The sequence below is a fragment of the Danio rerio genome, chromosome 5 (assembly GCF_052040795.2).
Source record: "Danio rerio strain M-AB ecotype USA chromosome 5, GRCz13ab, whole genome shotgun sequence".
NCBI classification, from domain to species: Eukaryota; Metazoa; Chordata; class Actinopteri; order Cypriniformes; family Danionidae; genus Danio; species Danio rerio.
This window is the reverse complement of record NC_141025.1, coordinates 60,724,206-60,750,000: the sequence shown is the minus strand read 5'-3', so window position 1 is coordinate 60,750,000 and position 25,795 is coordinate 60,724,206. Positions and strand designations below refer to the sequence as shown.

The window sequence follows — 25,795 nt, the reverse complement described above, 5'->3', positions numbered from 1 at the left end:
GACCATAATTTCAACATTAATGCCTATTTTGGGTGTTTAAGTTATTTTATTTGTTTATTTATTTATTTTTTGCAGTGACATGGTTGTTTTCTGCAGATTTTAATCTGATATCAATTTTCTGCATGATTTCTTTTCACTTTGTTTACCTCTAAAAATAAACATCTGCTTGACCACCTCAACTTACCTAAATCCACTGAGTTGCTCCCATGTGATTGGCTATTTTACTTTTTAGAGTATTTAGAGCCACTCTACTATATATATCCACTCAAATACTGTGTAGAGAAACTCGATTTGGTCAGTTTTATTTACATGTGGTTCAGTTAGGCAAGTTTTTGTGGAGAAGGAGAGATTGTGTTACTCAGTCGTAATTTACAGCTGTCAGGTCTTAAATTAGAATAGAGAAATGAGACCGCTGTCAATCGCTATTCTTGAATTTTTGAAGCTTTCAAAGACTAGACAGATGTTATTTAATAATTTGACATTTTTCAAGTTATGAGGGAAAAAGCTTATTGACTTGACGTCTCTCCATTATGGATGAGTCAAGTTTGAAATTGGTTTGAAATTGGAAATTGGCACTTGTTCGACTTTGCTAAATCAAATATAATTTTTTGAAATCATTTAGAGTATTTTTGCAGTACTGTAAAATATAAGCCTACACAAAAAAACAACAACAAAGGGTTGTGATATTTTGGTGAAAACTTAATCTTTTTTATGGCAAGGTTGACATTTGCATGGAATTGTTTAAATAAAAAAGTGCATTGTTTTGTTAAACAGTCAGACAACACTAGAACATGCTAAATACTTTTTTCCATGATCACACTGGGAAATAGTTGTTTTCAGTTGTAAATCTGACTAAAATAAGGAAGAAAAAAACATTCTTTGCAAAATAAATGAAATTAATGTTTAACAAAATTAATAAAATTAATAAAATTATTAAAAATAATTTCATTAAATGACTTGAATAGCTCTGTTTAGAAATAATAACTAATCTAATTAAAACTACAAATGTTATGAATGTCTGAATATTTGAACTTTGTTTATACAGTACAATGCCTTAAAACCTTTGTGCAAATGAGAAACTTTCACTCTGTTATTGTTCAATTATGCAGTGAATCTACAAATTAAGTATTTTTAACAGTGGCTCCTGGTCAACTATTGGCAGCATTGTGACAATTGTGAATGTGCACATTGTGCTGTCAAAATGTTGAAACAGTACATCATGCAGGTTTAAATCGCCTGATTTTTAAATATTATATTACAATTAATTTGTCTTGGTGATTTCCCTGAAAAAATAGTGTGTAATCAGTTTTTAACTCTTGTGCATCAAGTTACTTGTAGGTTCAAAGTGGGCACAAAAATGTATATTCATGGATCATAGAAAGATATTAATAGTTCTTTCGTCTTGAACTGATTCAATTTTTTCCAGCAACAGTTGTAATAATTAAACCTTTATTAATTTTTTTAAAAATTTTTTAAAGTTTTAACTAGGGCTACACAATAATGGAAAAATCTGACATTGCAATATTTTATTTCGCTGTATTTTATTTCACTATATGAATACAATTTCGGCAGATGACCTAATAGCTCTGTTTAGAATAAAATCATTAATTTCAGTTGTAATAATCTTGTACAGGAGTGAATCATAGAAATTGCAAGGATAAATGATAAAAGTGAGATAAGTAGTCAGATATTCAGTTACAGTAATACGATAAGATACTGTTAAGAAATTTTGCTACTGATAATAATAGTAATTTTTAAATGAAGAGGGAAAATATTTAGTTATAAGTTAGTTATGAGATGCATTTCTTTTATTAAAAGCACATATATTTCTTAGAATTGCAATATTGATATAAGTTTGATCCTTCATTATGAGAAGCACCACCCCATGCATATCGCTATATTGTCCTGCCCCTACTTCTGAATAATCAGATGTAATGTAAAATGTAAACACTGTACATTCTTCATTGCTGATTAATAATAATAATCCCAACTCCACATTGCAGATGCTGTGATGCGACTATTGCGAATGCTCACAATGCAATATTGATGCTAAAACGATGCATTACGCAGCCCTAATTTTAACCCATTAAATTCTGGTTTGTTTACAAAATGGCACAGGAGTTTTTTGCCTGTTTGTTTATTGTTGTTTTAGATGTGCACATTTTAAACAACATTCATATTGAGGCATTCAGATTTTAAGGTAGTGTTAAATTAAAAATGTTAAAATTATCATATTGTACAAGAAGCATTACCCTAAGTTACTTTTTCCCTGCCGTGTCTGTAAAATATGAACATTTATTTAACTTCAGTATATTCAATGGAGTTTCTGCGCTAGCCTGCTGATTCTGACGGGCGTGTGCGAGTAAACAGCTTTTTGTCTCATTTTACACTTGAGCAACCTAATAAATGGCAAAGTCTATTTAACTGATTGTATTTTAATACATTGCAACATCGATGCTTTTAAAGGAACCGTATAAAATGGAAAAAAGGCACATTTACCACTGGAAGTTTATCCGTATGGGAAGAAACACTAGCTCCGCATATACCCTATAGATGAAAAGCTCATGTCCAAAAATATATATTTTATGAATTAGTACTGGGCAAAGATTAATTGTGATTATTGCATGCACAATAAAAGATTGATTTGACATATTATATGTGTTTTAAATATTTAGTATGGATATGTGATACAAACATAAAAACAAAACTAAAAACATTTCTAATTACCAAAGATTCTTACATTTTTACAATTAAAATGTAAAAAATTTGATTCAACTATTTCAATTATTTTTTTTAATAATTCATTGCAGTTGGAAATACCTCAAAATACATAAGTAGGAGTAACCTAGGATGCTTTATTTCTGAACTTAAGAATTCTTCAGATGTGAAATCTGTAATTGTGTGATCATAAGGCTATGTCTTTTAGAAAATTGTAGGCGTTGTTTCTTACATATATGAATTGATAGCGAAGAACTCTTAGTCATCAAGTTGCAAGCAAGCAACCCACTGACTGGAGACTTGATAGATTTCTATTCCTGCAAGAATCATGGTTTATGTTGCTCTCTCTCAGGATGTTAGAATGGCAAGTGGCCCTGGCTTGCCGGACAGTCTGGTGCTGGAAATCTTCCTGCATCTCCCTCATAAGGCGGTGTTGAGCGCTGGACTCACTTGCCATCAGTGGTTTGCAGTGTCTCGGGATGAGTTTCTCTGGAAGGAGCTTTTCTACAGCTACTATCGCATCCCACGCACTGTGCCTCGACACCCAGGTACTACAACAGTAAATCCACATGGAAGTTCTATTAGCACATATTCACATACAGTACATGTGTGGCCATGATTATTATTCTGAAGTTCTCTGAAGCAAGGTTATTTTAGTAAATGAAAACTAAGACTAAAATGTTGACATGACATGTAAAAACTACAGTTAAATCAAACTAACAAAATTCTCTGAAAACAAAATTATTATTAGCAAAAATATGGAAATATGAATCACTCATTTTGTAAGGGAAAATCTGAATTGCGAATGGTTAGTATGAGTACAGAGTTAACATATCTCTACTTATATATTGATAAGTAGAAAGATCTCAAACATAAAACATGAGTTTTATTTTTTCTCCCTCTGCCAATAATGTATACTAGGCATGCTTAACCAAACATGTTTAATATGAAGAAGTTTAGGCATTTCTTCATAATAATTGTTCCTTTTTTATATAAGTTGCATTTGTATAGTTTTATGTTCAGTGCTTGGTCGGACAATTATTTTTATTTCTAAGTGGAACAAGTTTGCTCAAGAGTTAATGTAAGCTGTGTAAACATTAAACTTTTCTCTGGAATTGTTTTGTTAACTTTTGCTAAACTAGAATTGCTAAAACTGAAGTCGAAATCCATAAAAAAAGAACTAAAATTCAACTGAAATTTATAGCCAATAAAACAAAATAGTATTAAAATAAAGACTTTTCTACTTGTAATGTTGTTTGATTGCCACCATGTTGCAGTACTCTCTGCTGCTTTTGTAAGTAACAAAGTATTTCCTGCATGTTTGTAGCGGCTGTGTCGTGGTACAGGGAGTTCAAGCGGCTATATGACTGCATCCCCTGTGTAGAGGTTCAGACTTTAAAGGAGCATCATGATCAGGTGCTGCATTTAGCCTTCTCTCACCGCGGCCATCGATTTTCCTCCTGTTCCAAAGACTGCACTGTTAAGGTAAAACTGCCTACCGCCCACTTCATATACAGTTGAAGTCAGAATTATTAGCCCCTTTGATTTTTATTTTTAGTTTATAAATATTTCCCAAATGATGTTTAACAGAGCAAAGAAATTTTCCCAGCATGTCTGATAATACTTTTTCTTCTGGAAAAAAGTCTTATTTGTTTTATTTCGGCTAGAATGCGCATATCCAAATCATTTTTGAAAATGTGCTTAAAAATCATAAGCTCATAACTTTTAAAAGGATAAAAGTTTTATTATACTAGAAAAAAAATGTGCATAACATACGATAGAAACACTTTTACTGAACAAATTCCAGTATGCGCAGTAAAGTCATGTGATTTTTTATAGGAGATCGTGTGATGATAAAAATGTGTGTGAATGGACAAACCAACAGGCTGAGCACATTGTAAAACATCTGAAATTTTGTTTTGGTCATTCTAAAATGCCTTAACCATTTCAGTATTAGTGTTACAATATTATTAATTACCTCCAGAATTCTCAAAAGCGTCTGTGCTCTGTGTCTCATGCCTTCAAATGCCACCGCACACTTATTACAGGTCGGCATTTGTCTTTTTAAGTAAATAATAAGTAATTTATTAAATAAAGAAAAGATTGACGCAGCTTCTTCTACTGCAGTAAATTCCGTTTTTACTTTTGATATTTGGCGCAAGTTAATCAGTAAGTGACAATTTTGTTCTCTTTGACTCATTGTATGGAAACACTGCTTTATTCGCAAGTCTTTTTAGCAGTATTTCTGTTTTGCGCATAAATTTAATTCACATCTTTGGATGGAAACAGTTGCTGATGATATTCCACATTTACTCTTTTAATAATCTTTATATATGATTAAAGAAATTAATAAAAAAAATTATTAATTAATTATTTGATGTTTTTAGGTAGGGCTCCATGTAAAGTGATTATTAAAAGTAATTAATGACCACTATTTTTTGTCCAGCTATATTAAAAAACATACTATTTATACATGTAATAAACTAATATGTCAAAAACAATATATACAATGAAAAAAACACACAAATACATACATTGCATTTTGGTTTTATGCAACAAACAAACATGGGAGAGTTGGCATGGCATCTTACAGCACAGTATTACACATCTAAAATTTTAAAGGGCCATTAAAAGTTGCCCTGTCTATTCTAACCATTAGCCATTAACCAAAATATTGTAAGGCCCCCTCTACATTTAATGATACAATCACTTCTATAACTTTGCTGTAATAATGACAAAAAACTGTTGTTTTCAAACAAACAGTATATTTATTACTACATCTAGATATCTTTATGCACAAATAATAGCCTAATGTACAATATAAAGCAAAACATCAGTAGGCCATTTGTAACTGAAAAGCGTAAACCTTTGGCCTTTAAATGTGCCCTATTTGAAAATTAATAACAAAAATATCAGTATTCACACTGATGTATAACAGGAAAAATAATTAAGGCTATTACAATTTAATACTTGCATGTTATTTTTTTATACTCTATCAATTAGTGTGAGGATTGCTGCGTGGCGAATTAGTGAGACTCTGTCTTTTTTGTGGAGAACAAAATTCTCCATTTTTGGTGTGTGTGTGGGGGTGTTTCGTAGGTTGTTGGTTGCTAGGCGACCATCAACCGTTTTCCTAGTGGATGACAAGCTGACAAAACATTGCTGTCATTCGAATACAAGTTTTATCTATTGAAAAAATTACAAAGGACTGCAGTGTTTGGGTGTTCTGTGTTTGTCTGAGAAAACTAATCTTACCGAAATATGAATATTCTGTACAAGCTGAAGCTGATCAGTCAATTCTTGTCACATGACTCATGGTGAGCTTGCGGGAGTCATTGGCGTGAGCGCGTCACGCCGCTTGTGCGTGCATGCCACGCATCTCCGTTGGAAACAGACAACTTGTGCAAACTCTAGAAATACGCGATGTGCGAACGTCCCCATTTGCGGTCTCCATCAGTTAATCTTCTTGCAGATCCATGCTGGATTCATTTGATTTGTTGACAAATGGGTTGCAAATCCATACCTTGGCAGTTCGCGTGTAGTTCACTGGGTCTTTTCCCCTTAGTAAAAACACTTTCCAAATACATCTGTTTCTTACTCATTTTGCTAATTGTGGGTTAAATCTGGGCGTTCAAGTGACCGAGACGTAAGCGAGAGTTTGGTCATTTTTCAAAATAAAAGACTTTTCAAAAAAAAAAATCATTCAAACTCAGATAATAAAATGGAAATAATTAAGGATTTCTTGTGCAGCTCGCTACCAATTGATCCACGGACCGGTGGTTGAGGACCACTGAGCTAGGTGATAAAATTAACCAAGGAAACATGATCATTCTTCTAATTGTCCACTGCTAAGAAATTTTTTAAATATGACACAACCCCCCACAGAGTTTGCTGAGGTCCCCTTGTGAGCTGTGACCCCCCCTGTTGGGAAGAACTGATCTAGAGGATTTAGGCAAACACAGCAGCACGACGGTGTGTCTAAATTTAAACGAACTCCTTATAAAAAACAACGTCTGCCATTCTCCAATTCTCGTACTGCTCTACCGTTAAAAATTCTTCCTGCACACAAACAGCTTTGCTGTATCAGCCCTGACAGCATTGCAGGGAAAAACATGCAACATACCCTGTGGATCATGGAAAAAAACACATACGACCCTTCGTGCACAGCTAAATACTATGTGCCGTGGGTCCGTGGACGCGGTCTCACCCAGTCATCAACGTGTCTCACAGCTTGGCACTGGCAGGTCTACCTTGCCTTCGAAAAGCCTGTGGAGTCATAAATAATTAAGAAGCCAGTTCTTCTCATTGGAAAAGAAAAGTCAGCTATGAATAATAATGAGAAACCCACGCCTTATCTTTGCACTAGCTGTTTTGCGATATGTCGCCAATTTTGATCCCGCTTAAAAAATAATTTTAAACCAGGAAGCTGAAATTAGCTCACAAAAGCTCAAAATTATCCAGTTTTTCCCTCAGTTAAAGCTAACAGGTGCTAACATTGTCTTAACTGATGCTCAACACACACAAATCTGTTAAAATCTAAAAAAAAAAGTAATCAAGAGTTTAGTGAACCTTTAATAGTTTCGAAATATAAAATATAATATACATACACAGGGGCTGGACAATGAAACTGAAGACTAAACCACATCCAACAGGAGCAACTGTGGACGCTAGAGGAAGCTGTCTGAAGATTTAATATAGATTTATGTTCATTTATGCATTATCACTGCTTTTTTATTCACATTTGCTGCTTTTACAGCTTTGGGACACCGAGCAGTCCGATGGCACCATCTCTCTGGTTCACAGCTGCAGCATGCGACAGTATAACTGGGGCTACACTCAGTTCTCTCAGTTTAACGCTGATGACACACTCCTGCTGGTGTCAGGGGTCTACCTGGGCCCACATCACTCCTCCGCTGGAGAGATTGCAGTCTTCAGTTTGGGTAGAGACAGCTATTATATGCATTGCCCTCACACATCAACAGTAACTGTAAGCTGATAAGTGATTGGTGCTGTTTTTAAATCCGTAGACAACTACACTCTGCTGTCCCGTGTGAGAAATAAACCCTATGATGTGTTTGGCTGCTGGCTGAATGAGACTCACCTTATTTCTGGTAACCTGCATTGGATTGGCAACATGACTTCCTGCTCGGTGCTCTGGCTCAACAATGCCTTCCAGGTCTGAATATGTTTGGTTCTTGTCTGGTCTTACACTCTCGAGTCTAGAGCAGATGCAAGTAATGTTACTAACAATAGAAGTGTCTACACTAGGTGTCGTGTGGTGCGGCACAGCATATGACAAGCACCCTAACTAACTTCCCTGAGGTCATGGAATTTCTGGATTTATTTTGGATTTTAAAAAAAAGTCCCTTCCGCACATTGAAAGTCAGAGAATTTATTTGTATATGATGAGGTCAGATGCAAAAACCTCTTAAGTGTTTTCTGAAATTTTCGTCAAAAATTAGCATTATTCTCAGCCTTCTTTGTTTATGTTGAGTTATTTCACTTTAAAGACCATGAAAAGAACTTATAAGAACTAAGAACACTTTATTGTGAAATTATTAAAACTATACACAAGAACCTGATATAAATGTCCATTTTAGAATAAAATTTCAGAATTTAGAGGTTTTTGCATCTTAACTCTTCATATATGTTATATGTATCCAATCTCGGTGTTGGAGGGCTGATGTCTCTTCAGAGTTTAACTCCAACTCTAACCAAACACACCTGCCTAGAAGTTTCAATTATACCTAGTGAGAGCTTGGTTAGCATGTTTAGGTGTTTGTGATTAGGGTTGGAGCTAAACTCTGCAGGACACCAGCTCTCCAGGAACAAGTTTGGTGACCCCTGGTCAAAGTCATGAAATGTGAGGAATTTTTGTTTTTCTTTAAATTTAATTTCCATTGATCAATATTTTCATGGCATTGTTTTACACCTGTTATTATGGTTTGACTATATTACAGACTCATGTTATTGCTTTCCCACTCATCAACTGCCAATCACTTGCCAAATACAGTCACCACTGTGCCTGTTAATTAGGGTAAACATGGAAGGATAATATACATTTTACAAGCTTTGGCTTAAGATTAGATGACAGAAAAGCTAAATTTAAAGTTTGAAAAACACTATCGAGCTGGGATAGGAAGCATTTCACAGCCACACAAACAGTCCTCTGATTTTTTTATTTTTTTATTTTCCAAAACCTGAGGTAAATTTATTATCTATTGTTGTTCTTATAGTGACCATTAAAGTCATGCAAAATAAGTGAAAACCATTTTAATATTATGCAAAGCACAAAAGCAGCTTTCTTTCTGTTCTTTATAGATCATTTCATCCTTTTTGATTCTCAGAAGCTATAAAAATTAAAAATGTAAAACAGGAAATTTGTTAGGACCATTGTTATTGTTTACATCACTCAAAATGGTCTACAATGGTCTTTCTGACAAATTCCAAATGGTCATGGTTTGTTTGTTTTTTTTTCACATAAAGTGTAGACAACTTCCAACTATTCCTGAGTGTCAACAAAATCAAAAGACACATCTGGTATAGACATTATGTGCTAGTTCCTGAGTTACCTGTAGATGAAGAACTTTAAAGCATATATTTCTTACTGGCCATGTATTTTCTTTTTCATTTCATTAAAAAAGGTTTTTTATTACACAGGCCAGTGTTGATAAACTTCCACATGGATTAATGATAAAAGCCTGTAGTAATGACAATAAAACAAAAAATAAACTGTCTGCCTTTGGTTATGAAATTATGTAGCTTTTCAGCAATATTTCAACTTTTCACACTGTGTTACCCTTTCCATGTTTAGGGCATTGAGTCAGAAAACGTGAATGTGGTAAAGCGTCTCTTTAAAATCCAAAACATAAATGCCAGCACCATCCGCACTGTGATGGTGGCCCACTGCCGTCGACACGACTCCCCTGACCTTCTTTTGGACTATGAAGCTCAGGCCCAGCGGACGCAGCAGCACCAGCCTCTCTTCTTTGATCTGGGAAATACAGACAGTGAAGAGGAGGGTGAAGATGATGCGGAAGAGGAGCGAGGAGAAAAAAGATTAGCAGCACATCTGCCCTCATTGAAACCGTCTGGGCTGCATCATGTTTTACATGTAAGCTTTAGGAAAAGAAAAAGGGAGAGTTCACTCAAAAATGTAAATTTCCTCACATTTACTCTCACTCTAGTGCAGAGATGCCCAATGTATAGCCCGCAGGCCAAAATTAGTCCATTGTAACCTTTGATTTGGCCCACCATCCCATCTGCGAGAAGAGTGTGTATGATGTCGAGGCTTTTAACAGAGAGATTGTCATTTTCTAATTTAATGTAACCTTTTTTGTTTGTTTTATTGCTGAGTTACAAAAAACCAAACTGATATTAAATGTTTCACTTTAATGTTGTAAATGAATCAGCTTTTTAAAAATGTAAATACTGTCACTCGACGGATAGAAAACTGTGCAGAATACATTGGCAAGCAAATCAAGGCAAAAACTAGTGTAATTCTGTTATAAATTAGATTTTTTTTTTTTTTTTACTGTAATAAGTTTATTATAAAATGTAAAAAAAAAAAAACAAATGACTATGAATAAAAAGCAGTGTTTGGTAACACTTTATTTTGATGGTCCATTTGAGTGTTAGTAGACTGCCAACTTAAACTAGCCCTTACCCCAACCTAACAGTCTACTTATAATCTAATGAGAATTAGTTGCAATGTAACTTAAATTCAACAAACGTGCCATCAAAATAAAGTGTTTTCTAGTCAAAAAATTAGGACATCACCAATGGCAATTATATTTACTTTTGACCCACCAGCCCTAAGTTTGGTTTTTGGCCCGTCATAAGAAAAAGTTTGTGCACACCTGCTATAGTGGTTCTAAATGTTTTTCTTCTGTTGCACACAAAACAAGTTGACCTGAAGAATGTTGGGGAAAAATTAGCACATAACATCAGTAGTAGGAAGAAAAAAACTGGAAGATTTTTCGACATTCTTCAGTGTATCTTCCTTTCCTGTTCAACAGAGGACAGAAAAAAGAGTGGATTATGAGTAAATGATAATATGGTTTTCATTTTTGGGTGAACTACTCCATGATTTTGAAATTATACAACTAGAATGAAAATGTGAAAAATGAACTAAAATTGACTTTCAACGTAATTTATTAAAGTTTTTGGAAATACAATTTAAATCAGAATAATTAGCCCCCCTTTGATTTTTTTTCCCTTCTTTTTTTAAAGTGTTTCCCAAATGATGGAAATTTTCACACTATGTCTGATAATATTTTTTCATCTTGAGAAAGTCTTATTTGTTTTATTTTGGCTTGAATAAAAGCAGTTTTTCAAAATCAAAATTATTATCCCCTTTAAGCTATATATTTTTTCGATAGTCTACAAAACAAACCATCGTGATACAATGAATTGCCTAAATAAATACCCTTACCTGCCTAGTTAACCTAATTAACCTCGTTAAGCCTTCAAAGGTCACTAAGCTGTATAGAAGTGTCCTGAAATATCTAGTAAAATATAATTTACTGTCATCATGGCAAAGATAAAAGAAATCGGTTATTAAAAATTTGTTGAAAAAAATCTCTTCATTAAACAGAAATTGGAAAAAAATTAATCAGGGGTCTAATAATTCTGACTTCAACTGTATATTACGTTGGAGAAGCAACATTCTTTTAGGCGTTGAAGTCATTTTTACATTTGATGTCTCACTTTTTTACAGTATAGAAAAAACTAAAATCTTGTACAGAATCTTTGGTGTTTTGCTGGTGTATTTTGCATACTGTGCATATTTTGCTGATGTATTTTACATACTGTGGCACAATTGCAAATATGCATTCTAATGTTTGCATTTGCCAAATTGCAAATGCGAATACATTTTTGGGCTATTTCCACATGCTTGCAAAGACACAGAATACATAATGGAGAAAAGGACAAAGTGTTTTAATTGAGTAAACATGACTATAATGATGTTATCGCTTTTTCAAAAGCAGTGATGTGGGCGTAATGGAATATACAGTATAATCATTCATTCCTGACAGATATCATATTTTTGGTAGCATATACAGTATAAATTGATAAAAAATACGAAAAGCATGAAAGCTGCGAGTTAACACTGAATCTAATCGTCTTTGAGTGAAATCAGTTGACACATCAATGACCGTAGCCTAAGAATGGCCTCTGCTTTTCAAAAAAAAGACAACATGGACATCCATGCACTTTACTTTTTATTAGTATTTCAGTACAATTGCATATTTTGTTCGAAAATAAGCCACATTATATATATATATTTTTTTTTAATCAAAGAAAACAAACCATAGCAAATGATTAAGGAAAACTGTTTACAGTGACATTGACGGTTTGTTTATTTACTGTCATTAGGGTTGTCAGAGCATAGCCACTCGTGAGCGAGAGTTAGAGACGAAGGTGGCCAGGCTGATGGGCAGCAGACGCACCAAAGCTCCTGAACTAAATCTGGTGTCTCCTTCAAATGTTGGAGAAGGAGAGGACATGACCTATCTGCTCTTCACCACTGGCAGCCTCACATATTCCCCTCACCAAATAGGTCAATTGCTGATTGTTTAATCCGCTTATTCCTTACATCAGGGGTTATCAAACTCAATTCCTAGAGGGCCGCAGCCCTGTATAGTTTAGTTCCAACTCTGGTTCAGTACACTTACCTGTAGGTTTCCAACAAGCCTAGATCACTCAGTTAGTTTGATCAGGTGTGTTTAATTAGGGTTGGAACTAAACTCTGCAGAGCTGCGGCCCTCCAGGAACTGAGTTTGATACCTGTGACTTGGATGAACTGTTCATATTGAGTTGATGTGTGTTTTAGGTATCAAGCGGATTATGCCTGATCAAATGACAACATGTGGTCCTGTCTTGGGCGAGGAGCGCAGTTCTGAGGAATTCTTTGACTCGTTGGATCATGTGATCGACATACACGGCCACATCATCGGCATGGGGCTGTCACCTGACCATAGGTGCGTGCTTGTGTGTGTGTCTGTGATATTCAGCAGATGACTGATATGCAGTTTATTTAGCAAGTTCATTCAGCTTTAGTACATTAGAGTATGATGTTACCTTGCAATTGCAAAGCTAGAGTGATTGCAGGATGGTATTATATGGCACACATTCAAGAAAAGTCAATTCCTCAGGCTTACTGTATGTTACTGTATGAAATACTGTGTGTCCAGATGGCTTGTAACCAGCTTTCACTTATAACGTTGTAGTTAATCAGTGTCTTTAAAATGATATAAAACAGGTTCACTTTTGCACATTTTGTTGGCTATAAGCTACATCCCAACAATGGAACAACATGCCAACTAATTATCATTAGAGTGTAAGTAGACTCCACCAACAGATATTCATTCTCCCGACTGTAAGAAACCTTGCATGTGGATGTCAATTTACAATCCAAACTCCAACCTCACAATCTACCAATACTCTAATGAGAATTAGCTAGGATGTTGTTGCATTGTAACCTAAAATCTACAAAACGTGGTAAAGGGACAGTCAAAATAAAGTGATACCAAACAGAGTTTCCAAGGGAAAATATCTAGAGACTGGAAAGTTTTTGAAAATAAACATACATAGATACAGGTCCTTGAAAGTGTTTCACCAATTTGTACATTGATAAGTGTTTCCTACATAGGTGCTTTGTGTTGTATATTGTCAAGATGTTTACATCTGCACAAAAAGTACAACATTGCAAAAAAATAGGTTGAAATCATTGAGGGCTCTATTTTAATGTTCTAGGCGCAAAGTCTAAAGTACGTGACACAAAAGAATTAAAGACATGTCCGAATCCACTCTTGCTATTTCAAGGGCGGAAAATACGTACTACACCATTTCGCATGGTTCAACAGGGTTGTGCTTATATTTTTAATGAATAATGGGGGTTTTAGAGCAAAAGATACAGTGAACCAATCGGAGAATTGTCTCACATTCCCTTTAAAAGTCAGTTGCGTCCCACCATGGCGCGTTCGCTATTTACATGGTGGACTATGTAAGTGCAAGAACTGAATGCTTCATTACCGTGAAAACAGTTGAACAGACCATCTTTTGCACGGAGATACAGAATGAGCTTCCTCCATTTGGCCTCTTTATTTTACTTTTTATTCCTTTACTTTTTGGGGTAAGGAAATGGTGTTGTACACACTCTGCTGAAGACATCCATCAGCCTACATATTTAATTTTGTTTGTTAAGCGCAAAGATTTGTTTTAAAACAATTTCTAAATTCAGTTTTAATTTCCAGTAAACGAATAAAACAATTTCTAAATTCAGTTTTAATTTCCAGTAAACGAATAAATGACAATAATACCGAAGTGTGGTCAAAAAACAACAACAAAAAAGTTCTATTCCAAACACCTCTTGTACTTATGCCCCATTTAGTCACGCATGCGTCTCCAAAACCCAACAGGTGGACCTTCTTAACTTGTTTTATTAAACAAATGTAAATATTCAAATAATAAATAATACTGTGAATAATAATAATATTATACAAAAGCAAATTATCATGAAGGGTGATGGAGGTTTGAACAAGGCATAGAGTCAGTGGTTTTTATATGTATGTTGAAAGTAATAATTTTTGTAAGATTTTAAAAAGAGTTTGAACCCACATAGGCACATAACTAGACCTGCTTTTAGTTGGTCGATTGTGCACATTAACACCTCTATTTTAAACCAGAACAACCATGAGTCCGTAAAGAGGCACAAAATACTATGGAAAATCAAGGAAGCATTAGCAATTAAAGGGCACCTGTGATGAAAATCAACTTTTGTAAGCTGTTTGGACAGAAGGTATACCACAGTTAGAAATAATCCATTTTTTAAAACCGCCAAAATTTTGTTATATCGTTCCTTGATTTTTAGGACAACAGTATCTCCAGCAGAAAAGATATCCAAAGATGCCGTTTTAACACGTAAAGAAATCACTGTTTTTGAAACTAATAAAAACAGCAGAAGTCAATGATTAATTTGAATTATTTAGATGTTTACTTTACCGTTTCAAAATATTTTAAAAGTTTCTCAAAACAGCATGTTCAAAGGGGGAATTTTTTTTTTCTTTTTTACCCAGACATTTAAAAGGAATATATTTTAGAGTAGTAATCAAAATTCATTCAAAGTGTAAAACTGTGATATTTTTATCCAAGGTTATCATACTGTCTGAATCATATACCGGGTCATGCCTATGTATAGCGTGTGCACAGTTATACTAGTGATTGAAACACAACAAATATCTTTTTTTAAATTTCTGACGTTAAAATAAAATCCAAATACCTCCCATTTTGAGGCCCACCGCAACGTGAAGAAGGAGTGCAGTTTCCCCGCTCACCGAATTGATTGACAGACGCCATGTTTCTCTAATAACATGCATACACAATTGTCTAAAGAAAATATTTGCAAATAAACTGGGTTTAAAATATTTGTTACAACTCTGTATGATTTTTTATAAGTTTTAGACATTTTTAAAGCAGCATGTTTGTAATAAACACAGTAAAATTGCTATGGAATTTTTAGTCTACACAGTATATACACTACATTTGCATTAAAAGCCACAGGCTACAAAAACAGCTACACTGTACTCACACACCAAATGGGCAGATTCTTGAGGCTATAATAAATGATCTAATTGGTATTTTGAGCTGAAACTTTACAGACACATTCAGAGAGACAAAAAAATCGTACATCTTGTAAAAGGGGTAAAATAGGTGCCCTTTAAAGTGTCAGCTGTTATTCAGTATTTGTCTGCTTGCAGGTACTTGTACGTGAACAGTCGAGCATGGCCAGCAGGCTGTGTGATCTCGGACCCCATGTCCCCTCCACCAATCGCAGAGGAGATAGACCTGCATGTGATTGATCTTAAGAGTCTGAGGGAGGAGCGCCGCAGCCTTCGAGCTCACCGGGCCTTCACACCAAATGATGAGTGTTTCTTTATCTTCCTCGATGTCAGCAGAGACTTTGTCGCCAGGTAATATACACATTGTATCAGCAATGCTAAATTATTCAGCCAAAAATAAATATGTACTCACACAAATAGATCCAAACCTTGTTTTTGAGAATATGAGTTTCTTTATTCTTTGGAACACAAATAAAGAGGATTTAAAGAAAGCCAAAAACCTGTAATCACTGAATTTCATAGTAGGAAGAACAAGTATTATGGACGTCAGCGGTTGCAGGTTTCCAGATTTTTTCGAAATATCTTCTTTTGTGATTAAGGGAAGAAAGAAAGTCAAACAGGTTTGGAACAAGTAAAAGGTGGCCGTAGCATTTAATTTGTCATCACATTCTTTAAAGTGTTAAAAGGGATAGTGCAACAAAAGTTTAAAATCCTGTCATTATTTACTTACCTTCCACATGTGACAAAATTGACACAAAATTATCAACTAGATACCGACATTCCGCAAACTTTTGTATTGTAATTCTTTTGTATTTAGCGAAAAAAAAAGTCATATATGTTTGAAATAAGTAGAGGATTGGAAACATAAAACCAGAATTAAAACTATTAAGTGTACTGTAGTGTACATGAATAATTAAGCTTTTAAGATAATTGCAAGTGCTTACTTACCATGATATTTGACTTACAGAATGCATATAATGAGCTTATGTGCATTTCAGCATGTTAGCTTTTTTCCGTTCTTTTTTTTTTTTTTGTGGCCCTAAAAAACTTTCTGAAACAGGACAGTTCACCTTAAAATTAAAATACTGCCATCATTGTTACTTACAAGTATTATTATTATTATTTTTTTGCTAACAAAAGAAGATATTTTAAAGAATTTTGGACACCTGTAACCATTGTCTTCCAAAGTATTTGTTTTCCCTCTATGGATGTCAGTGGTTACAGGTAGGCCCACACAGAAACTGTGCGGGCAGAAATTTCCATATATTTTTAACCCATTTTATAAACCCAGTAGTAAACCCAGTTTATTTATTGAGTTTTTTAATTAGTTTCAGTAATGTTATTGACATAAATGAAAATGTTTCTATGATTTATTTACAGTACAGTTTGTAAAGTAATATTTTCTGTCTTTTAGAAGATCAGTTTTATAAGAGACTTGCTTTTTTTTTTTTTTTTTTTTTTACAAAATACGTAGATCTAATTGGATTTGCATTGGAAACATTAAATAAGTTAAATAGTTATTATTTTTTAATTTCGAACATTAAGTTTTTAGTTGTGATACTACCAAAAACATTCCACATAAATCTACTTATTAGTTTTACAAAATTCTTATCAGAATTAGCAATAAATGTCCACAGATTCTGTTCAGGGCTAGTTACAGGTTTCCACATTCTTCAAAATATTGTCAACATTAAAAAAACCTCAAACTGATCGAGTCAAGTGAGTCAGAGATTTTATTTTTTGGGTAAACTTTAATTTAGTCGGTCACATCAAGTTTAAGATAATAGATTAGTATCTGGTCCTATTACCAACAGTAGATGGCAGTAAAAGTTCTATCTAAGAATATAAACCACCAATAATAATGGGAAATGCAACAATTATCTTTATCTGTCAGATCAAAATGCAGCTTTATGATGTTATGGAAACTAACAGAAATGACAAAACACAAGCCTTTTCAGTCCTGAGAATTTCTCTGGATCAGTAAAGCCAGAAAAAATTTTTTCAATATATTCAAGAGGATAACTATTTAATTAGGGCTGCATGACATTGGACAAAAGCTGACATTGTGATATTTAATTTGTCTGCGATATAAATATCATTTCGCAAGAGGACTTGTAACTCTATTTGGAATGAATTCATCATTTTATTTTGATTGGAATTATTTTATAGAGAAGTATCTGCATCAAATACAATACAATTAAACAGATACAAATGAATTAATCTGTAGAATAGAAGTGACGGACAGAAATTCAACAATAATATATAAAAACATTGTATAGTGTAGATTCTTCATTGTATAAATAATTAAAGACAATTAATTTTGGTCTATATACTATTTTAAGCTCTTGGTTTAAGTAAAACTAAAATTACTAAAATCTTAAAAAGTCACAAGTTTTAAATACATATCCAAATGAAAATCTTTCACTCTATTGTGGGGTTAAACTTTGTGATGACCCCAAAAATCACATTTTGAACTGTGGTGCTGATCAACTCTTAATACCAACTTGACATTGCTGATCCTGTTACTATTGCAGATTCACACATTGCGATATCGAAGCTGAAACGATACATTGTGCAGCCCTAAATGTATTAAATTTAAAGAATATATAAAAAATAAAATAAATGTTTAGTCTTTTTTAATTGAATCTTCACTGACTTACTTAAAGTTTATTTAATCATGTTTTTGTGTTTTAAATTTATTAGATTACCTGATCTAATTTTTTAAGTTAAGTTACCATGTAGTACTCCATTACAGAGCCCAGTTTGAAAAAATAATGGCAGCTTTACATGACTTTAACTTAAGTCAAAGGCAGTCAGACAGACAACACTTACCATAGCCTTTGTTATTAGGGCAAGATGCTTCAGCTTAAACTATACTCACCGGCCACTTTATTAAGTACACCAGTTACAACTGCTTGTTAACGCAAATATCAGCCAATCACATGGCAGCAACTCAAAGAAAGATGATTTTGAACGTGGCATGGTTGTTGGTGCCAGATGGGCTTGTCTGAGTATTTCAGAAACTGCTGATCTACTGGGATTTTCACGCTCAACCATCTCTAGGATTTACCGAGAATGGTCTGAAAAATAGAAAATATCCAGTGAGTGGCAGTTCTGTGGGCACAAATGGTTTGAGTGGTCAGACTGGTTTGAGAAATACAACAGTAACTCAAATAACCACTAGTTACAACCTAGGTCTACAGAAGAGCATCTCTGAATGCACAACACGTCCAAGCTTGAGGCGGATGGGCTACAGCAGCAGAAGACCACACCGGGTGCCACTCCAGTCAGCTAAGAACAGGAAACTGAGGCTACAATTCGCACAGGCTCACCAAAATTGGACCGTAGAAGATTGGAAAAACTTTGCCTGGTCTGATGAGTCTTGATTTCTGCTGCAACATTCGGATGGTAGGGCCAGGATTTGGCATCAATAGCATGAAAGCATGGATCCATCCTGCTTTGTATCAATGGTTTAGGCTGGTGGTTGTAGTGTAATGGTGTGGGGGACATTTTCTTGGACACTTTATGCCCACTAGTACCAATTAAGCATTGTGTCCACGCCACAGCCTACCTGAGTATTGTTGCTGTCCATGTCCATCCCTTTATGACCACTGTGTACCCATCTTCTGATAGCTACTTCCAGCAGGATAACGCGAGGTGTCATAAAGTGTAAATCATCTCAGACTGGTTTCTTGAACATGACAATGAGTTCACTGTACTCAAATGGCCTCCACAGTCACCAGAATTCAATCAAATAGAGCACCTTTGAGATGTGGTGGAACAGGAGATTCGCATCATGGATGTGTATTCGACAAATCTGCAGCAACTGCGTGATGCTATCATGTCAAAATGGACCAAAGTCTCTGAGGAATTTTTCTAGTACCTTATTGAATCTATGCTACAAATGATTAAGGCACTTCTTAAGGCAAAAAATGGTAAGGTGTGCCTAATAAAGTGGCCAGAGAGTGTATGACTTCATTCAGTCTGAGAGTGTCAGACATTATTAGTGTTTTCAGGATGTAGGAAGTTGGAATTTCTGCCATCGTTTACAAAGTCAGCAAGTGTGATGCCTAGTTTTAAAATGTTTCAACTTAATCAGATCTTACAAGTTACTAAATATTTACTTATATGTGTAGTACAGTATGCTAAAAGTGGGATATAACAGCAGTATTTCAATGGAAATGGATTATTAACAAATTACTGATTCTCAGAAGTAGATTAAATGTTTCTAGTTGCACCTACATTTTTGTTTTTATTGAGCTAAATGTTTTCCTCCGGATATGCAATTCAAAGGGAATCAAACATACGAGTGGCAAGTAAAGAAACAGCAGTAAACATTGTCTAACGTGTGTCCTTTTAAAAAAATCATGGCAGTATTCATGTAACAACATCATATTTTATATTCTAATTCAGTGTGATTATAACCTACAATTGTCACAACTTTCTTCCACATCTTTATAGGTTAACCCCAGTACAAAACAAAAAATGTAGAAGTGTAGAATCCTCATAACACCTTTAGATGTTTTCATTTAGTGTCATTGTGTGTGCAGTGGTGCAGAGGACAAGCACGGTTACATATGGGACAGACACTACAATATCTGCCTAGCGCGCCTGCAACACGATGACGTGGTCAACTCAGTGGCCTTCAGTCCAGCAGACCAGGAGCTGCTGCTTTCTGCCAGCGATGACTCCACCATCAAAGTGTGGCGGTCACCGCGCATGGTGCGCCTCAGCCAGGCCCCCCGACCCCCATCTCGCGCTCACAAACTGCTTTCCTCCTTGCTCGGCCACAGAAGTATTAACGTAAACGGTAAGCCCTGACCATCACACCGGCGCATTTATAACAAAACCCTAGAGACTGACACTCCGTGAGCAGAGAAGGTCATGTGTGAGGTCAAGAAATTGAGGATGGGGAGGAGGAAGATGCTTAGTGGCACTATTAAAGAATGTACTGTGATCTACCAGATCCCTGAAAGATGAATTGAGAATCAGTTTTTTTATTAAACGTCACCACAAATGGATAAAAACATGGAAGGTGAACATCAATGGGATGCGACTCCAAGAGCAAAGAAACAAGAATATAAAGAAAGATATTAAGGGAAAACTATTGTTTACACTGCAGAAAATGCTTTTCTGACTGATTTTTTTTGTCTTGTTGATGTCCAAATATAAAAAAAATATTAAATCAAGAATAATTGTCAAGACAAGCAAAACATATTGTCTTGTTTTAAGAAATAATATGCTAAAATGAAGTGAGTTTGTCCCTAAAACAAGCAAAATAATCTGCCAAAGGAGTAAGCAAATTAATATTATATCAAAAGGAAAAACAATAATATTTTGCTTACCCCATTGGCAGATTATTTTGCTTGTTTTAAGGAAAAACTCACTTAATATTGGCATATTATTTCTCAAAACAAGACATTATGTTTTGCTTACCTATAAAATGCTTCTTGATATAAGAATTTTTAGTTATTTGGACTAGAAACAAAACAAAAACTCTTTTTTTGCAGTGTATTTGATATATTATGTTTCATTTTATAACTCCCTTAGAGTTACAGTTGATTTTAAATCAATTCAGCTGATTCTGGATCTGGTGGGAGCCCTTTTACCTCAGCTTAGCATAAATAATTGAATGAGATTAGACTGTTAGTGTCTTACACAAAAATGACATTTAAATTGATCCTCTGTTGTTATATTGTGTACTGAGGCTAACGGAAAATGAGAAGTTGATATCTTCTTGGCCAGTTTAGCTATTCTCTCTTTAGGAAATTTGCTCTATAGTTTCTACCCATATCCACCTAGAAAACAACAACTTTTCTTATTAATAATAGAATAGTCGAGCTTCAAAAAAAAATATTGATGATTTTCCAGCAAGATGCTAACGGTCTAATCTGATTCGATGTTCTAAGCTAAGCTAAACATGTTCCACACCAGACCGGAGATCAGCTGAATGGATTCAATAATGGCAAAACTCTAGGAGAGCTGTAAAAGGAGCCATAATATAATAAAAGAATAGTTTCCAAAATAGAGCGTTCCTTTAAGGTTATTTTCACACGTGTGCAGTTGTTAAAACTAGTTAACTGTTTTGATTGCGTGAGCATGACTGCACATTTTTAACATTTATTTTTTCTCAGCGCCTTGTTTAATATGTGTTAATAAAATACTTGATGGTCTGAAGAACAAGAATGTGATCAAATCATTCAAATATTCACTAATGGAAAACAAACCTACAGAGGAACAATGATGTGTCATAGCTTTGGTTCAGTTTGACAAGCTACAGAATGACAATGCAAGTGTTTACATCCGAGGTTTTCCAACTATGCCTTTATTAATGAAATGAGTTGTGTATTTTGGCATACAGGTAATATATTGACAATTCCAAAAACAGTAAAAGCCTACTTGTTGAACATTTAGTCATTGTCTGCTTCATACAATCACTTTGTTTTAACAATGCACTGTTGCTGTGCTTCTGTTATGGTGGCAGGGTTTTTTTTATATTTAAAGGGATAGTTCAGCCAGTCGTTATTTATTCTCCCCCTTGTGGTTTTAAACCATGGCGTTGAACACAAAAGTAGACATTTATTGTCTTCTTTTGTGTTAAGAAGAAAGAATAGGCTTTTAAAAAGTGAAGGGTGACAATATTTGCAGTTTGGATTGTCAAAACCACCAAAAACCAGAAGAAAAGCTCTGGTTGACTGTACACTATTTCCTTCTCCATGATCAATTTTATTATACAACCTAATGTAGCTGTTACTGAACACAAAATATCAGGCATGTTTAAAGGGATAGTTCATCCAAAAATAAAAATGAACCCACTGTTTCATCCGAGAAAGCTGAAAACCTGTAGCCATTGACTTTCGTAGTAGGGTAAAACAGATACAATGGAAGTCGATGGTTACAGGTTTCCAGCTTTCTTCAAAGTATCTTTATTTGTGTTCAACTGTAGGAAAAAATGGAGCAAGTTAACAGTGAGTAAAGGATGATTTCAAAAGAATTGAACGTTTTTGGTGAACTAACCCTTTAGCTCACACTGTTTACCAGCCGTAAATATTCAGCAAAGGTGCTCTTCAAAGGTTGTTATCTCTGATGTCATGAAATGCGCCCCCATATATGAAGCTCATCTGTATACTGGTCAATCTGTTACTCGTGTGTAAGTGTGTTTTTGTAATGGCTGCGTCCGATTTATTATTGATTTCAATTTGGTTGCTTAATTTATGTCTGATCATTGGAATAATTCAGTTAATGTTTAGTTTCCTGCATTTGTCTGTGCGGTTGTAAGTACATCAGTTTTGCTTCAATGAACCTGGTTCTCTGTTTGAGCTTGTGAATCGGATTTTCCCAGCCGACCTTTGCTTGTTCGGCATCGTTAGATTTTGTAGAATTGTGAAATGTGTAAAATTGATTTGATCTATTAAACACTTTTCTTTTATCAGATGCAATGTATTTGTTTATTTCATTTTAAAGAAAGAATAAAATCCACACCTTTAAGAGTATGTTCTTTTTATTATGTTTATTGCTGAAACAAATGGTTTAACAAATCTCCCCACCCCCAAAAAAACCCACATACATTACAATGATCCACATTCACAAAAATACTGTTATTTATAATTTTGGTATTTTATATCTATTAACTCCATTATCGTATTTCATTTGATTTATTTTTCACACACTTTCCAGTGTGTTTTTTTTAAGTAATCCATGTAAAAATGATTTACATAATATTTATGGTTTAACAAATTCATTCATTGTCATTCGGCTTAGTCCCTTTATCTATCAGGGGTCCACAGCGGAATGAACCGACAATTTATCCAGCATAGGTTTTACTCAGTGTATGCCCTTCCAGCTGCAACCAAGTACTAGGAAACACTCATTCACACACATACACTATGGCCAATTTAGTTTAATCAATTCACCTGTACCGCATGTCTTTGGACTGTGGGGGAAACCGGAGCTCCCGGAGGAAACCCACAGATACACAGGGAGAGCATGCAAACTCTACAGAGAAAGGTCTTCTGGTCCTGCTGTTAAGCAGTAGTGCTAACCACTTAGCCACCATGCTGTCCGGGCTGCTGTCAATTTGTAACATTCAATGAAGAGGCATGATGTCAATTAAAAATACACTAAAGAGTACATCATGTACTCTTGTCTTTATGTACATGTGGAGAAACCCACACCAACACAGGGAGAACATGCAAACTCCACACAGAAATGCCAACTGGCCCAGCCCGCAACAGTGCTAACCATTGAGCCACCGTGCCACCTAAACAAATTCATTTCAATTTAAAAGATAGATAATACAAGTCTTCATTTTAATGTTTGTGTTTTATAATCATGAGATTCCATTTGAACTTTTATTTTGCCTTATTGTTATTCGTTTATATTTTGTCCTATTAGTGATCAATGTAAGAATGTCCAAAAAAATGAATGTGGAAATTGTTATTTTATTTAGTCTTTTAGAATAAGATTGTTAAAGAACTGCTTAAGAAATAAATAAAAACTATATATATATATTGTTACAGTAATCGAGTATTGTTAAATCATAAAATGGAAAGTATGTTCAAATCTGAAACGATTGAATGTGCCAAAAAAAATAAAGATTAGAACAGGAACTTGTGTTATATTAGTTCACCACACACAAAGTGAAATATTTCAAGCCTTCATTTGTTTTATTTTGACTGATTATGGACTAAAGATGTACAAAACTCAAATCTAGTATTCAACCAAATTAGAATATCATGACATCGTTCAACATTGTAGGCTCCCTGTGTCTCAATCTAGTCCGCTAATTATTGCAAAGCCTTGTAATTGTCTCAGTCTGGCTTAGTAGGCTTCAAAATCATAGGGAAGTCTGCTGACTTGACGGTTGAGCAGAAGAGCATCATTGGAAGCCTCCATATAGAGGAAAAGTCTCAAAAGGCAATTGCGAAAGAAGCTGGATGCTCTCAGAGTGCAGTCTCTAAGTATATTAATAGAGTTTTAAAAGGAAGCTAATATGTGGCTGGAAAAGGTGGACAAGTATGATCGCAGCCTTGAGAAGATTGTCAAGCAAGGGCGACTGAGGCTCAGGCTGGTGTCAGAGCTTCAAGAACCACCACATACAGACGTCTGCATGACACTGGCTACAGCTGTAGAATTCCATGTGTCAAGCCACTCCTGAACCAAAAAACAATGCTAGAAGCATCTGTGCTGGGCTAAAGAGGAAAAAAGCACGGGTCTGTTGCCCAATGGTCCTAAGTCCTCCTTTTAAGATGAGAGCAAATTTTGTATTTCATTTGGAAATCAAGATCCCAGAGTCTAGAGGAAGAGCGGACAGACACAAAAGACAAGCTGCTTAATGTCCTGTGTGAGGATTCCACAGTCAGTAATGGTTTGGTGAGCTATGTCATATGCTGGTGTGGGTCCATTGTCTTTTATCAAGTCTACATTCAACACAGCCCTATACCAGGACATTTTAGAGCACGTCATGTTTCCTGCTGCTGACGAGCTTTTTGGAGTTGATGATTTTATTTTCCAGCAGGACTTGGAACCTGCACACAGTCCCAAAGCTACCAGTGCCTGGTTTGAGGACCCTTGTATCCCTGTTCTTAATTGGCCAGGAAACTCACCCAATGGACCCTTTTCACAAGCCTGTTATGATGAGTTTAACGGTCAACAGCATCTCAAATCCCTATAGGTTTTTTTTAATATTTAGTTTTTTTTTTCAAACATATGAACATTTATATGTATCTATGTATGCATTATATCATCTTTGCTTCAAATGAGAAAAAAAATAATTACGGCTTGTGCGAGTTGTTTCTAATTTTCTAATTTGAGGTGTAAATTTGACATTATTCTCTCCTCTGGCTGCTGTCATCAGTCTCACAATTATTTTTCCTTTTTCTGAAAGTGTTGATAGCATCATTGGAGTTTTTCTTTTGTTGTTTGAGCAAATAAGATTGTAAAAAATAATTTGTTGTACTCTCACATTCACTGCACTCTTAAGTTTACCCAACTATGAGGATTTCCGCTACTTAGAAACCCGGAAATGTGAAAAGAGTCTATAGAAAATCTATAGAATATTTTCAAGAGGAAGATGAGGGAACCCGAAATGCAGATAAGCTGAAGGCTGATATCAAAGCAAAGCAACATGGACTACCAAAACATCTCAAAGATGTCAAAGGCTGATCACCTCCATGCCACATAACCCTGATGCTGTAATTAGTGCCAAAGGAGGCCTAACAAAGTACTGAGGACATAATACAGTACATTAACACACTTTTCAGAAGGCCAACGTGTGTTAAAGATCCTTTTTTATTATTGGTCACGTGAAATATTTAAATTTGATAAAATAATGCATTTGGGTCTTTTACATTTGTAATCTATAATCGTTTAAATTAAATCAATTGAAGGCTTGAAATATTTCACTTTGTGTTCCAATAGTTCTACCTTAGCTGATGATTGATTATAAAGCGTGT

General features: G+C 34.9%; 1 protein-coding gene across 9 annotated transcripts in view; it reads left to right on the top strand.

Annotated features, from left to right (window-relative positions):
* Window positions 1–22,775, top strand: part of fbxw5 (F-box and WD repeat domain containing 5) — a 23,479-nt gene extending 704 nt beyond the window's left edge. Inside the window, exons 2-11 of one of the 9 annotated variants that reach the window (XR_015490068.1) lie at window positions 3,071–3,266; window positions 4,046–4,203; window positions 7,475–7,658; window positions 7,746–7,894; window positions 9,533–9,832; window positions 12,097–12,280; window positions 12,554–12,701; window positions 15,480–15,692; window positions 19,892–22,158; window positions 22,243–22,775. Coding sequence is in view for 3 of the 9 variants with exons in the window: in NM_213319.3 (NP_998484.1) it covers window positions 3,080–3,266; window positions 4,046–4,203; window positions 7,475–7,658; window positions 7,746–7,894; window positions 9,533–9,832; window positions 12,097–12,280; window positions 12,554–12,701; window positions 15,480–15,692; window positions 19,892–20,162 (1,794 nt within the window). In the remaining 6 variants the exon portion in view is untranslated. Of the gene's footprint in view, window positions 1–3,070; window positions 3,267–4,045; window positions 4,204–7,474; window positions 7,659–7,745; window positions 7,987–9,488; window positions 10,314–10,467; window positions 11,077–12,096; window positions 12,324–12,491; window positions 13,976–14,018; window positions 15,763–19,891 lie in introns of those variants that run through there. The other 8 variants (XR_015490069.1, XR_015490073.1, XR_015490071.1 and 5 more) reach the window with 8 other exon arrangements.
* Window positions 22,776–25,795: the final 3,020 nt, after the last annotated feature.